Source organism: Cupressus sempervirens, chromosome 10 (assembly GCF_028749045.1).
Source record: "Cupressus sempervirens isolate cs-2001-9-10 chromosome 10, ASM2874904v1, whole genome shotgun sequence".
NCBI lineage: Eukaryota > Viridiplantae > Streptophyta > Pinopsida > Cupressales > Cupressaceae > Cupressus > Cupressus sempervirens.
In genome coordinates this window covers 472325332-472340965 of record NC_143127.1, presented here as the reverse complement: position 1 = coordinate 472340965, position 15634 = coordinate 472325332, and the positions used below count along the sequence as shown (strand labels likewise).

At 34.6% G+C, this 15634-nt stretch overlaps 1 protein-coding gene across 1 annotated transcript in view; it reads right to left on the bottom strand.

Moving 5' to 3' along the window:
- Window positions 1-15634, bottom strand: part of PEX3 (peroxin 3) — a 158779-nt gene that overhangs the window by 54993 nt on the left and 88152 nt on the right. The window contains exons 5-6 of the mRNA XM_089803792.1: window positions 8448-8566; window positions 8105-8359 (exon numbers count right to left, since the gene is read on the bottom strand). Of these exons, the coding sequence (XP_089659918.1) occupies window positions 8105-8359; window positions 8448-8566 (374 nt within the window). The remainder of the gene's footprint in view (window positions 1-8104; window positions 8360-8447; window positions 8567-15634) is intronic.

Below are 15634 nucleotides of genomic sequence, written 5' to 3'. Positions count from 1 at the left end.
CATGTTAGGCCATTGTGTAGTCCATTTGGAGTCTTCAAGCACAGAATTCTCATTAATGCAAATTGAAAACGAGTCATTTAAAGCCAGCTGAAATACTATATCAGTCATACGTCCCTTGCATGTGAATTGTTTGAGGAAATTCCTTGAGCTTTCATCAGCATTTTTTTGAGGGCAGATTTGAGGAGGGTCATTACAATGGTATTAGAGCTTGCTTGCAAAGTGTTTGACGAAATGTGAAACAACTGAAGTATAAAGATTTTTGGTGTTTGAAAAAGTTATAACCTATTGGGGTTATTACAATTTCCAAACTATCTTTTATACTTTCTTCTTACATCTCATACACAACCGTGGGACTGAAAATGATTTTTGCAAATGGGTGGTTAGCTTCGTGTAGAAACACCTCTCAAGTAGAGGAAATTGTATAAATTGTCATGATTCTATACTGGATTTGAGTTCTATGAAAACTACCTTCATTTGTTATGGCCCTACACTCAGAGATGAGCATACCAGAAGGTTTGGCAAGGAATGATCATGCATTCTTTGTGGAATATTAATGATTTCCAGCAAACTTAGATATGCATGAGTTTTGTACCGTGAGTGTAGGAGAATGTCACATTGCAACTCAGGGTCCAATATGAGTGCCTTTGCACAATTTAGTCAATAGAATTAATAAGGTAAAAGGTATCCATAAAGTATAAAGTTATAGATTTTCTTTTATAGTTATTGTTAAGTTATGAATATACAATAAAAGTTTGCTTTATTGATATTCATTTATATGTTAATATTATATGGATATTATAAATTTTCTAAGATAATTAGTGTAATCAAAGGAAAATTTATAATTATTTTTGAAAAGATGATATGTGTGTGTGTGTGTGTGTATATATATATACACATATTCAAAATATAGATTTTAAAAAGATCTTATTTTGAGAATTATATTAGTCTCTCTCTTATTTGTATTTCAATAAATACTATAAGAGTTATTTGCTTTGATTTTTTTTAGGGTCATCTTGCAGGGAAAGGAGAGAGATTGACATTTCATTAGAGGCAACCTTGAAAAAGAGGACATGTTTGTTTCTACTGTTAAACTAAATGAATATTTGAACCTTTAATGGTCATTCAATGGTCAAAAAGAGCAAGTTGGAACTTAGAAAGTTGTCATATTTGATACAAAATTGTTCAACATTATAAGAATAAGTGGAAATTTTACAATGTGGGGGGAATAATAGTCAATGTTCCATTTCCACTTTTAGAGGTGAGATGTTCCATTCTCAAATAATTTAAGAAGAAAATTCTAAATCGTCATGTGTAGATAAGTATTCTTACTTTTGACAATTATCTCTCTTATTTGTAATTTCTATACATACTATAAAGGTTATTTTCCTTGATCTTTTCCTTTATGTTTGAGGATGTTCTTACAAGAAAAGAAAGTTGGTACTTTACATATGCTACCTAATATTGTGCAGACTCAATCTAATGATAGTAGCTCCAAAGACCCTAATGATCAAGATGGATAAAAAGAGGCTTTTGAAATAAACATCTTTGATGATTGAGATTATGTGATTCTTCTACATTAAGAGGGAGTATGACACTTCTTCGAAGGCAACGCAAGAACTTAGAAGATTGATACTTAGAGGGAGTCTAGAAATACATGTGGGTGACTGCATGATGTTGATGGGCCTACTCCTATGTATATCATGAGGAAGTGTTGACTTATCACCAGAAAATCAGAAAACTGATATCAAATTCAGAGTGAGTTTGGCAAGCATCCTTGGGTGAAGAGAGTTTTTGAGGAAGTAACTAGAGGACCTGACTTCCCAAGATCGATGTTCATAGGGAGAAATTTTGTGAGTTTGACAAGCATCCTTAGGTGAAGAGAGTTTCTGAGGAAGTAACTAGAGGACCTGACTTCCTAGGATCGATGTTCAGAGCGAGAAATTTTGAGATGCAATCCTTTTTAGATGATATCTTCTCTATGAGGGGAAGTTCTAAGAGAAATCCTTCGTAATGCACTCTCCTCTATGAGAGACAAGTTTGAAGTGAAAACCCTTGCTCCACACTCTAGTAGCAGCTATGGTGGGTCCACCCTCTAACTTGGTTCATGGTGGATATCATGTGAGTTACTACATGATGCTGTTGTAATTATGTCATGAAAGATGGTGGTCTTTCATTGATGTATATATTTAGAGGGGAGTTATTGAAAGGTGACGATCTTGTTAATAACTAGACCTATTATCATAACAAACTACATTAAGTTGTTGTCCCAGTGTGTCGGACGTTATGATAATGAACAGAAGGTAACTATTGTAAGGTGATGATCTTATCGATAGATGACCAACCATTTAATACCAAAAAGAATTGAAGGTTATTGCTGTCATTGTTATAGGCCGGATTCTACAGGACACATTGTTGTCCATCTTATAGGTCGGCTTTTGTCGGACATCATGAAAATTATTGGTGTCATTGTTATAGACCAAATTCTACCAAACACATTGATATCCATCATGATTATAGGCCGGATTTTGCCAGACATCATGAAAATTATTGGTGTCATTGTTATTATGCCAAATTTTTCCGAACACATTGATATCCATCATGATTATAGGTCGGATTTTGCCGGACATCATGAAAATTATTGGTGTCATTGTTATAGGCCGGATTTTGCCGAACATCATGAAAATTATTGGTGTCATTGTTATTAGGCCAGATTTTGCCAGACACATTGATATCCATCATGGTTATTTAGTTGGATCTTGCCAGACACCATGAAAATTATTGGTGTCATTGCTATTAGGTCGGGTTTTCTTGCAGGATACCATGAAAGTTGTTATAGTTCTTCAGGCCGGATATTGTTAGACACCATAACTTAAATCTTTTATAGACCACACTTAAGGTGATATTCAAACTTATATTAAAGTTATAATAATTGCTTAATTTCCCTCCTTGCTAAAAGGAAAAGTGTTGAGAAATTTCGTCTCATTATGAATTGTAGCCAATTCCTTATATAATATATGTGTGTTGATGGAGTTATGTTGATATCCTTAAATATGTCATTCCAGGAATATCATTCTGAGGTGATATCTCTTCATATACTCAAGAACATAATATGTTCTATATCAATCATTCTTAACTAAGAGGGAGTGCTAAGTTTGTAGTTACATTCAGGTTGATATGATCATGAGTTTCATTATTGATAATATAAATATTTATTTATATATATAATATATATTACATATATTTTATATATAACATATAGTATATATTACATATATTATATTATATATATATATATATATGGTTATATTATTTTACACTAACAAATGATGTTTAAATTTTCGAGACATGTCTCTTCAAAAGCACCGTCTCCTTCTCTCATACTTATATGAGATCCAAATTTGCATTTGAAACATATCAATTACATGGTCATATTATTACATTTGCAGAAACAATCCGTGTTACTCAATAAGATCTAAGAAGGGTTTTAGTGATAGCAAGAGTTCTAAGAAGGAGATTAAGAGGGAGAAAAAGAAGAAAATTATTGAGAAAAATACGAAGTCTGAGAAAACTGGTGATGAAGAGGACAAAACGGAAATGGGGGATTTGAGCTCTAATCTGGATGGTTATTCTGGTAGCAGAGGAATTTTTGAGGTTAAGCTTGAGGGGGAAGTAGTAAAGATAGGAATGTGGAGTCAAAATCTTTTACTAAAGCTTCGGAACAAAATGAGGGGAACCAGAATGTTCAACCTACTCCCACTAAAAAGGATCTTTTTGATGCTAAGACTCTAGAGGATATAGAAACTGGGAAGAATAATCAAGGTAAAGCCCTTGTAATTAAAGATCAAGGCCTAGATAAAGAGAATCAAAACGAGATACTGGAACACAAAGATACTACTTCTAAGAATCAGAGCTATCTTAAGGAAAACTAGGACATTACAAATGATTTTGGTAAAAAGTCTGGTGAAGAGATCAGAGATGAGATTAAACCATCCTTCCTTTATAAAGCCAAGATGAAAGCGGATGCTACCCTCCAAGTGGACTCATGGCTCTATAATGAAATAACTATGCTTAAGAGGAAAATATGTGAAATGCAGTAAGATTTGGAAGAAGAAAGAACAAAGAGAAGCCAACTAGAAAATCAAGTTGGGAATATTCCTGAGAAACTGAAAGAGTATGAAATGGAACTTCGGCAGTTGGTCAAAGATAGTGGGCAAAAAATGGAGATGGTGACTTCTAGTTTATGCATTGCGGCTGCCAGTTTAGGGAAAAAGAGCAACGAGGAGATCATGTCTCCTGAGGCTGTGGTCGCAAAGATCCCTGGTGGGCCAAGCAAAAGAACAAGAGAGTACCAAGAAGGCAATCGGAGAGGTTCCTAGTTCTGTTGCGAAAGAGATCATTCAGAGTACAGCAGAGGCTAGCAAGGAATTAGCAAAGGTCATTAAAGAGCTAATCTAGTTGCTAGTCTGGTTTGCAAGTGTTTGGTCTCTGGTCGGTGTCTTGGTTTTGGTTTTTGTTATTACTGTTATTTCCAGCTTTTTATAGTTTTACTCCAGGTTCCAAGTCCTTGTAAAACTTGGATTACTACTTTATTTAAATTCAAGTTTCAGGTCCCTATAAAACCTGATTTTTTGATGTGTTGTTTTGAACTTCAAGTTTTAGGTCCTTGTAAAACCTAGTGATACTTCCCATATATCTTATGTTTTTGTAAGGGGTTTCAAGTCCCCTCAAAACCTGTTTTTGCCTTTATCTAAAAACATCAAGAGAGATCATATAATTCTCTCTCCTAGAATTCTCTTGTGAATCTTCTCACAAAGATGATGAAGCCTCATGTGAGATGACCCCTAATACTTTTCTTTTTTCCTCATGAACTAAATCTGTATGTTTATCAAAATCTCCATGTAGATTTTTGCGCACATTTCTTTTCTCTTATGTTGTTTTGAACGTATAGAAGATTGTTCTTCTCTTTGTATTATAATAGGAGGTTGGTCTATTAGACCTCGAGTTTATTGTCCTAACCATAGTTGGAAAACTCAGACTCGGCAACAACTCGCCAAGCCCCCTTAAAAAGTTTATTTGGGAAAAAATTGGCCATTTTTTAAAAAATCTGGGAAAAACTCAGAAACCTAATAAAACCGCTAAAATTTAATTCAAAGTACATTTCTTTACAAATTTCAATGAGAAGATGCATCTAATGAGTGAATTAAAGAGAACACAAAAGAAACAAGCAGAATTTAGATATATATAAATGCAAAGTAGGTACAAAATTGCATTCTCATGTGGAATGTTGATGGTGGGAAGCATATAGTAAATAGTTTGTGTCAAACTAGAAGTAAATGCATCATGACAATCACATCTTCCTCTTCCCAGCTCTACTAGCATACTGCAACTCTCTATTTCACATAATATATATAGGCTTTTTGCTTTTTGTTTTTAAAAACAAAACTTCAAAAATAATGAGTTTTTCTAAGAAACTCCCCGATTTTTTCTCTAGCCAAGTCACAATTAAATCTGGGAAAAACTTGCTGGTCCCAAAAACTCAGAGATTAGTAGAAACTCGCTGATTTTTCGGCAATTATGCCAACTATGGTCCTAACAACATTAGAGGCTGCTCCAACAGGATTTTCTTGCTTGACTTCACTTCTTTCATCATCTTGATTCCTTGGTTGTGGCTGTACCGTTGAATTACCAATCGCAGTCAGAAGTTGTTATGATTTCCTCAAAGTCTGCATCATGTGCTGCTGTTATTAAGTCAAATGTGCCAAAACATCTTGTATATTAGGCTGACCATTCCCATCATTTTTCCTTTTCTCTGCCATATTTAAAGATTCATGTTCTGCTTCTTCCAGTTGTGCATATTCTCTTAGTTATTCTCTATTTCAAGTATAATAATTGTGAGAACAATCTCAAGTGCTCATATAATTAATTCAAACACATGCACTGTTACTGCTGATAACTGTCGTCTGACCCACATGCAACAATTAAATTTGACATGCAACTATTAAATCCAACTTGCAACTGGAAAAAACTGTCATGCAACTACAAATCTTGACATGCTACTGAAAATCTTGAATTGCAACTGAAACCCTCACAAGCTGGCAGGATCAGTGTGCTCTAATACCACAGAAATATCTCAAACTGGGATATTGTTTCAAATCTGATTTAGGTTTTCAATTTTTTCCATGTTTTTCTACATTTCATTGCAAAATAACATGCAAACATGCAAAGGAAACAATAGAGATTTCCACGGAAATATTAAAAACACAAATCTATTGGTTATTCTGATATAAAACATGCATGGATGATTCTAATATAAAGCATGCATGGCTGTCACATTATATGTACTTTTGTTAAACTGCTAGATTTGCATAAATTTTCCTCTAAAGCCTGTTTAAAATGATAACGATGCAAAACTGCTCAATGATGAACCCTGAGCGAGTCCACCTCTCAGTAGTGTTAGGTTTCCATCCAACCTATAGATATCCAAGGCTTTTTGTCCTCGGATATGGCTTCTACTGTCAAACCAGCAACAATGGAGAAATTATCAAGTGGCAAATCAACATATCATAAATGAATGAAACTCCAAACCCTGATTGAACCTTCTATATAAATCCCTAGCCAAAAAGCTATAGATTTTCCTCTTCTAATTATTTTATCTAGCAACTTAGACATATAATAATATTCGACTCGCATTTAATAATTCACCCCCATGGCTTAGGAAATACTTAAGTCATAACTTAAATTGGGCCCTTAATTATAATTGATGTTTTAGCCTATGCGGAGAATGGATAACAGGCTAGCATCAATCTGTATATATTTATTGGCATGCTTGGTAAAAAGTGGACATTACAAAGACGGTGAGATTAACGGCCCTTTTTGGTTTGGAGCACCATGAAGCAGTGATGTGATGGGGCTGGAAATGAGTGTGAACTGATAAAAGGCCACATTCAAGCACTGGAAGCAGAGAAGAGGAAGAAGCAAAGGGAGGTAGGAGAAGGGATTAAGGGAAAGAAAAAAGCGAAAATGGTGGTCACAGCCTCAGAGAATAATAATAAAAAAATGCCCCAAGGGCCAGAGCAAAGAACATGCAAGGTATGGGTCCTCACAATGGGCAGTTCTTTTAGGCCAAGATAAGAAAACATAAATTTATTAATGTCCAACAAGAGACCACAAGGGTCTAATGCACTAAAAAATGTAAAAGGAGGCAAAAACAAAGGGAAAACAATGGTTGCAGCCTCAGAGGATAATCATAAAAAAGGCCCAATCAGCAGAACGAAGAATGTGTAAGGCACAGGTCCTCCCAATGGACAGTTTATTTTTATGTTTTTAACATTTCAATTGGTAGACTGCATATGTCGGTATAGATGATAATGAGTTGTTTTGGTAATATAGAGCAATGAATTTCTGGGGTTCTGTTGTTTATAACTGTGTAAGTAATTTTTGCATATGAGTTTAAAGTGGTACGATATGGGGTGTGATATTTCTCAATCTGTACACGGATAACCCCTACTTTTGTATTTCAGACTTTACTATATTAATATTAATAAAAATCATATTATACTGATCAAAGATGCATGTCGCAATGATGCAAACTGTAACATCAACATTGCTATGAAGGCTTACTAGCTAACTAGGAGGCAATGTACACACAGTTGGATTTGATTTTGCAGGGTGTTAGATATCAACTCAATAATTATCACTACAAGAAATATGGCCCAATAGGAACTTAATGACAGACATTTCAAAATTATTTTCATCGTTAGCACACTAAGAACAGAAAAACAAAACTTAGATCACCAACTCTAGTGCCAAATTAATATCATACGCACAAAGATACATCTTGCAATGATGCAAAGTGTAACATCAGCATTGCTATGAAGGCTTAGTAGCTCACTAGGAAGCAATGTACATGGTTGGATTTGATTTTGCAGGGTGCTAGATATCAACTCAATAATTTCCATTACAAGAACTATGGCCCAATAGGAACTTAATGACAGACATCTCAAAATTATTTCCATTGTTAGCACACTAAGAACAGACAAACTTAGATCGCCAACTCTAGTGCAAAATTAATATCACACATAGAATACGGATGGATAAAACATACCTAGACAGAACAGCATGAGTCTCTGCCATCAGTTGCTCTAATTTAGCCCTCTCAATTTGAAAGGGACTAAGAACTGCACGTGGTAATTCAGAAACACCAAACATTGAGCTGCCAGCTGACAGCTCTTCATTTAGCATTCCATTCTGTGGAATTACATAGTTTATCCAATGCACCGAGCTGCTTGAAAAAGCCTCCAATATTCTTGTGAAAGTGTCAGATAATTCACCAAAAGTAAGACGCTCCCTTAAATCCTTGCTGCATGAGTGCACATCATTTATCAGTGAAACCTAGCAAACAAATTGGTCAGATTAATCAATGTGCTTAATATCTCACTCTAGCTTACCTTTTCAAAAGATTTTCAACCACTTGTTGCATCTGAATGATCAAACCACTGACACCATTCTGATGTAAATAGTCAGCAGACTCAAAAAATTTATGCTGACAGAGTGCAACAGACTGATCCTGCATTGTGGGTAAACTTGAAATGTTGTCATCATGGCAAGAAACCCAACGAAAAACCACAAACGGTAACTTTAATTTTTCAACAAACCACGACCAACTTAAATCAAATACCATTAATTCATGAAAACCGAACTAGAAAGGAATATATATGCACAACAATAATCCAACAGTTCTTTGATCCCTGGGATGGCTTACAACACTTACAATAATTCAACTTCTTGTCAGAAAAGTTTCCCCGAGATATATTCCTAAGGGAAATGTGATACGATGGAGATGCTGGGATAGAAAAGAAATATCCACCTGGGATGCCACACCCAAAGGAAGCCTGGTCCCCAAGACAGTCCTGAAATACAGAGGAAATCCGTTGGCATGCTCACAGATGAGCATTCTATCTGGGGATACCCTGCCATCCTCAGGTTAGCCAGGGGACATCTAGACATCCCTTGATCATCCCTGGGATGGCAGATTGTTCCCTAACCTTCTAAAAATACATTTTCTTTGAAAAAACAGAAACCCTAAACCAAATCTTAAGGGAGGTTCAACAAGTCTTTTCATCCTTGAAAAACAATAAAAACACTAGGCCACCGTCATTTCAAACCAACCAATGAAGAACTACAAAATGAAGGTCCCTATGGCCTCAAAGGCTTTGATTTGGGCTTGGTTGTGAAAGCTCTGACTTCCAATCCCAAGATGGGCACTGCCCCTCAACGCCACTAGCAGCTGCTGCACCACACCCCTGCCACACTCTCACTGGGGCCTTTTGTAACCAGTTCCCCAATTTAGTTTTAAAAGGGGAAAAAATTCTTTGGGACCCACCACATTAAATCCAAGTTATTGGATTTTATTTGTACTTTTCATTTCCTGAGTGAATCTTTGAGTAATGCTACTATGGTTACATTTAACTGATTTAAAATGTAGATGATCTAAGCAAGGATGACTTGATCCCACAGATGTATATTATGAAAGCAACTGCTTGAGGACATCTTTGTCAAGCTTTATTCTCTACCGAATCCCTTAATTCGGAGCATGTTGAAGCCCCTAATTAATATTAAAGAAACAATAGATTCAGAATTTGGCTGGCATTGGTATGTCTACTTTTATTTGTTTCATTAATAACATGTTAGTTTGGTACTCTTTTTCAGATGATGAATGTAATGTCCCCAGGGGTATTCTTGTACTTTGCCCTGAAATCACAATGTCAACCAAAAATAAGAAATGTAATATGGTTAAAACTTAAAGAACAAATTTGCCAATTGAAAAGCCTTTTAACAAGATTGATCCTGGTTTAGGTTCTGGACACAATATTAGCCACTTGGAAATTGATATTAAATCATGAATCAAGACAACGTATATATTGTCTAATCATTGGTATACATCATATAACAGTATCATATTAAGATCTAATTAAGCCATTAGCCATTCCAATGTGAACTCCCATAATAACCTCACTAGCAATTTGTTGAAACATTTGTAAACCGCAATCTCAAGGTTGTTTGCCCATTTACCACAAGAGCATGGAAGGAAAGCTACCCTTCCATCCCTCAAGTCAACTTGAACACTAGTCGTCCTCCTTGTTCAAGCCCATGAGCATGGAAGGCCAATCTTAGTTCCACCTCTAAACCCATGGGCATGGAAGGCTAATCGTCCATCCCATCCCAAGGTTGCATAGTTGATGGGACCTCAAGAGAAAGCACACACTAAACCCCTAGGCCCATAGGCATAGCATTTATCTCAGGGTGGTGTACTTGATTGAATCTCAAGCCCAAGGGCACACTAAGCCCCTTGGCCCACAAGCATAACATTCATCTCAAGGTGGTATACTTGGGTTTCGTGAGCCCCTTGGCCCACAAGCATAAAATTCATCTCGAGGTGCCATACTTGGGTTTCATGAACTCAAAAGGCTGATACTCCTTCCTATTTGCAATGTGTTTCTCTAGATTCCAAATAGATTATTAGAATCCCTTGTCACGTATAACAAATAGAAACATTTGTTACTTACAAAAATAAATGAACTACGCTCCCTTTATAGAGTCGTACTTGGTTCACAACTCTTCAACTATCAAGCATTGCAACTCTTAATCAAGGTTACCGGAAATGCCACCCCCAACCCTAGACACACGTATTGTCGTCTCTAATACAAATACGGATATGAAATGGCACAAATATGGAGGAAAATTCATTTCCACCCGTATTTTGAGAGACATCTTTTCTAGACCCATGCCAGAAACGTTGATTGCAGCTTGCTAAAAATTTAGAGCCGAATTCAGGGAAAAAAACAAGTTACCTATATAGTTTTAAATGGCAGTAACTTTGGTAAACAGAAGAACTTCCGTTTTTCAAAGAGAATAAATGTTGTATTTGGAAATAGGGAATACAAATTTTAGAAGTAAATGAATCGAACTTGAAAATCTTCAGTTACCTATAGATTTAACGGGAAAAATCAAAGAACAAGTTGTTATAAATAAATGCTTCAATTGATTGAATAATAAATTGCGATTGTTCCTGTTCTGCATCGATTTCTCTAGTGATTTGCGTCTGATTTACGATTGTTCCTATTCTGCATCTAATTTCTCTGCCTATTTGCATCTATCGTTTTTCATCTATCTACATGCATCCGTCATTTTCTGTCGCACCTTATAGGTAATGTTATTTTTTAATTTGGTTTGATTTTTCATTTTAGTTTTCCCTAATGATTGTCTAAGTTTTATAAATTATTTTCAATTTTTCTAATATGATTCCAATTTCATATAGTTCAAGTTTTATTTTATTTTTCAATCTTATAATAATATTGATAATTAATCAATGAAATTATTATATTAATATGTAGTTTAGAAAAGTGAATAAATAAATATAAAGTATAATAGTTTAATTTTAATATTATTTAGTTTTTAAATTAAGTTAGATTTTAAATTAAAATTAGAATTTTACAATTACTAAATTTATCTTTATATTTTTATTTATTTTTATTAAAATTAATTATTTAAACTTTATAAAAATAATTAAATTACATTAATAATTATATAGATATTTTGACAAAATTAATTAATATTATAAGTATATTTAATTATTATTAAATTATAAAATAATTTAGATTCAAATTTTAAAGTTATATTTTTGTAAAATTAAATTTGAAATAAGAATTATTTGACTTATATTTAAGCTAATCATTTTATAAATTATAATTTTAAATTTGTACTTTATAAAATCAATGTAAATTTGTTTTTATTTCATAATTTTACTAATTTTTTATTTTTTTCAGGACCATAATCATGGCATCATCATTAGGGGATGTCAGAGCATCAGAAAATGACAAGTGGATCAAACCAAATGCTAAATATCCATTATGTAAACATGTAACCATCATCGAAAAATTTCAAGGTGGCAGAGGTTTTAAATAGAGGTGTCATGAGTGTCTAATTGATTATAATGGTTCTTATACGAGGGTTCACGGACAGTCAACCAGGGAAGGGATTGTCACGTGAGAAGATTGCAAAGTATCAAAAAGAAGAGGACGAAGCTAATAGTCAAGTTCAAAAGTCAACATAAAGGTCAAGTCTCAATAGACCTCCTTTGCATCCAACTTCAGGAACATCTACTGGTGACAAGAGGCGCAATTTAGGACCTCTTGAAAAGGCATTTAATTTGCAAAGTCGAGAGGATACGGATCAGAGTATTGCACGTTGTCTATATGCGAATGGAATTTCATTTAATGTGGTTCGCTCCCCATATTGGCAAGAGATGGTTAGGTCTATTAATGAAGCTCCAAAAGGATACAAAAGCCTAGGGTACAAGAAGGCCCGTACTACTCTTTTGATTAAAGAAAAAGATATTATTAATAGACGGTTGCAAGTGATCCGAGATTCATGGAAAATTTCAGGGTTTCCATCATTTGTGATGGATGGAAGGATGCTAGAAACAAGCCACTAATCAATGTGGTTGCAATGAGCCCAAAGGGGGCAATGTTTTTGAAAGCAATAGAATGCAAGGTTGAAGAGAAAGATACACAGTTTATTGCTAACATTCTAATTGAAGCAATTGAATCTGTGGGTCCAGAAAGTGTTGTTCAAGTGATCACAGATAATGCAAAAGTATGTAGAGCAGCCGGGTTGGTCGTGGAAGCAAGATATCCAAAAATTTGGTGGACTCCTTGTGTAGTTCATTCTTTGAATTTGATGCTACAAAAAATTGGCAAAATTCAATGGATACAAAAGATTTATGAAGAAGCCAAAGAAATTCAGAGGTTTATTTGCAATCATCACATGTCACAGGCCATTTATAGACAATTCGCCAAGCTGGAGTTATTAAAGGTAAATTTCTTGTCTTAAAAATTAAAAATATTCAAATGTTTTTAATTCAAATGTATTTATGATCTATATGTTTTAAAAAAAAAAAAAAAAAAAAATTGATTGAATGTGGTTGAAACACGCTTTGCCACACACTACATTGTTCTCAAAAGGCTTGTTGATGTCAAACAAGCTTTGAAAAGTATGGTGATTAGTGACATTTGGGCAATATGGAGACAATCACAAACAGATAGAGCAAATAATGTAAGGACATTAATTTTTGATGAGGATTGGTGGGCTCAAATAGATTATTTACTCTCTTTCACTAAGCCAATATACGCCCTCATTCGTCGGTGTGACACTAATAAGCCAATATTAGGTGACATCTATGATTGCATAGATATAATAGTGGAGAAAGTTAGAGATATTATTATAGCGAAAGAGCAAGATCCCTCTAAAAAAATTTATAAGCAAATATATGAGGTAATAAAAAAGAGATGGGATAAAATGACAACTCCTTTGCAACTTTTAGCATATGCTTTAAACCCTGAGTACTATCATACTGATATGTTAGCACTGCCAAATAGGACAGCACCAAATAGGGATGTTGAGGTTGTTGAAGGATATAAACAAGCTTTCAAGAAAATGTTTACAGATCCTAGAGTTGCTGCAGAGATTCGAGATGAATTTGGGACATTTGCTTCCTCTAATGGAACTTATGCAGATGTTGATGCAATGGCAGATAAAAAAGAAATGGATCCTATAAAGTGGTGGAACTTCCACAGTGTCTTGACTACACATTTGCAAAAGCTAGCCATCAAACTTCTATCACAAGTCTAATTTTATACTAATTATTCTAATAAGAATTATTTCTTATTTCAATTTTATTTGATTGTTTGTGTCTTTGTAACTTAAAATATAAACACTTTTATTGCAGGTTTCTAGTGCTTCTACATCTGAGAGGAATTGGAGTACATATGGCTTTATCCATTTTGTGAAACGAAATAGGTTGGCAGCCAGCAAAGCAAAGGACCTTGTCTACGTGCATTCCAATCTTCGTCTATTGTCACATTCCTCTACAGACTACATCAAAGGACCCCATAGACTTTGGGATGTACAACCAGAGATAAGTGACATTGATGTGTCCATAAATGCATTGACACATCTCAACCTCAATTTTGAGAATTCTGACAAAGTCGGAGGCTCCTTAGGTGAATCGTCAATGGGTTTTGAGACTCTAGGTGGTGATCACACTCGATCCAACTATCCTAGCTCTTTAGATAATCTTGATGATCTAGATCTCGAGTTTCAAGAGAACAGTGATGATATTTTTGATAGCATGTGATTCTGCCAAACTATTAGTATTTATGTATTTGAATCTTGTTTTAATAATAAAACTATATCTAACTACAGTATTTTGGAATATGTCGCAATTGTGTGTTCATAATGCTTTGATTATAATGAAAATCTTCTTTAATGACTCAGAAAATTTGTTATATATATATATGTGTTTTATGAATGTTGTATCCTGCGGTTCCCAAATGAGAGGTCCAAAAAAATAGCCGTACCCATATCCGTGTCCATGCAACCTTGCTCTTAATATGATGCTATTTGTTATTCTTAATTAATCACTAGTAACTATTACTTGGCCGGCCCTTTCAATGAAGAATTGCTGATATCCTCAGTCGGCTGTTTTGTGTGTGTCAATATTCTCCAGCAGCCCTTTGCTAGTAATTGTTCTATTTAATATTGGTCAGCCCTTTTTAAATTACGTTGCCTGGGCTACTTACAAGGTCTGCAATTTGTGATTTGTAAAGGTAATGAGTAATGTTAATTTCTAAGGCTGGCATCTTTTCAATTGGCGGCCTTCCCAAAATCACTGAAGTCCCGAACCAACCTTGGCAATTTGTAATCCTTATTTGTGAAGGACCGATCAGATTTATCCAATGTCTTCAAAATTTCATTGATATCTTGTTGATTCTATTTAAAAAGGCAATCAATTCAACGACAGTGATTAATAGAAGCACCAATTTTACACTGATTCAATATAAAACCCACACACCAAATAAATAGCAGTTAAATGAATATTACTTATGGCAGGGATTACCAAGTATAAAGCAGTCGTTAATAACTATAACATTTATTAATTTTCAAAGGGCAGCGATATAGAGACATGAACATTTAAGGGATACTATTTTGAAGAGAGACATGTCTCTTCACATTAGATATGAAGATATAAAGATTGAATATTCTGATTGAAGAAGAAACTGATCAGAAAAGAAATTAGTAAATTACTCGCAATCAAGCCAGAAGAGTGAATAACAAATCAGATAAGAATAAACTGGCAAATTGAGGAAGTCTGCAATTCAGAATATAGCCATCCTGATCTAGTAAACATTGTGTTACGCAAAAATATATGTTTACTATGCATGCTTGATATATGCAGCATGATAATGTCTCAATGCATAATTCCTCGCATACTAACATAGGCATTAATATGTATACAACAAATAATATATTTGATACATAAACATCTTATATAAGACATAAGCAAAAATGTGGAATATCTAGATTTCGAGTCAGTTCATCAAATTGTAACAGTCAATCATAGCAAGGTGAAGGACATATGAGGAGGAAGAAACTGATAGAGGTCCTTTTCTAAGTACACCACCTCATGGTGGATGTCTGATGGCCTACCACATGAGGCCAGGGGGGGCAACATATATCCTGCTAGATGGGAAGAAGGCTCCAAGCATCCTATTGTAGTTTCTCCTCTAACCTCTAC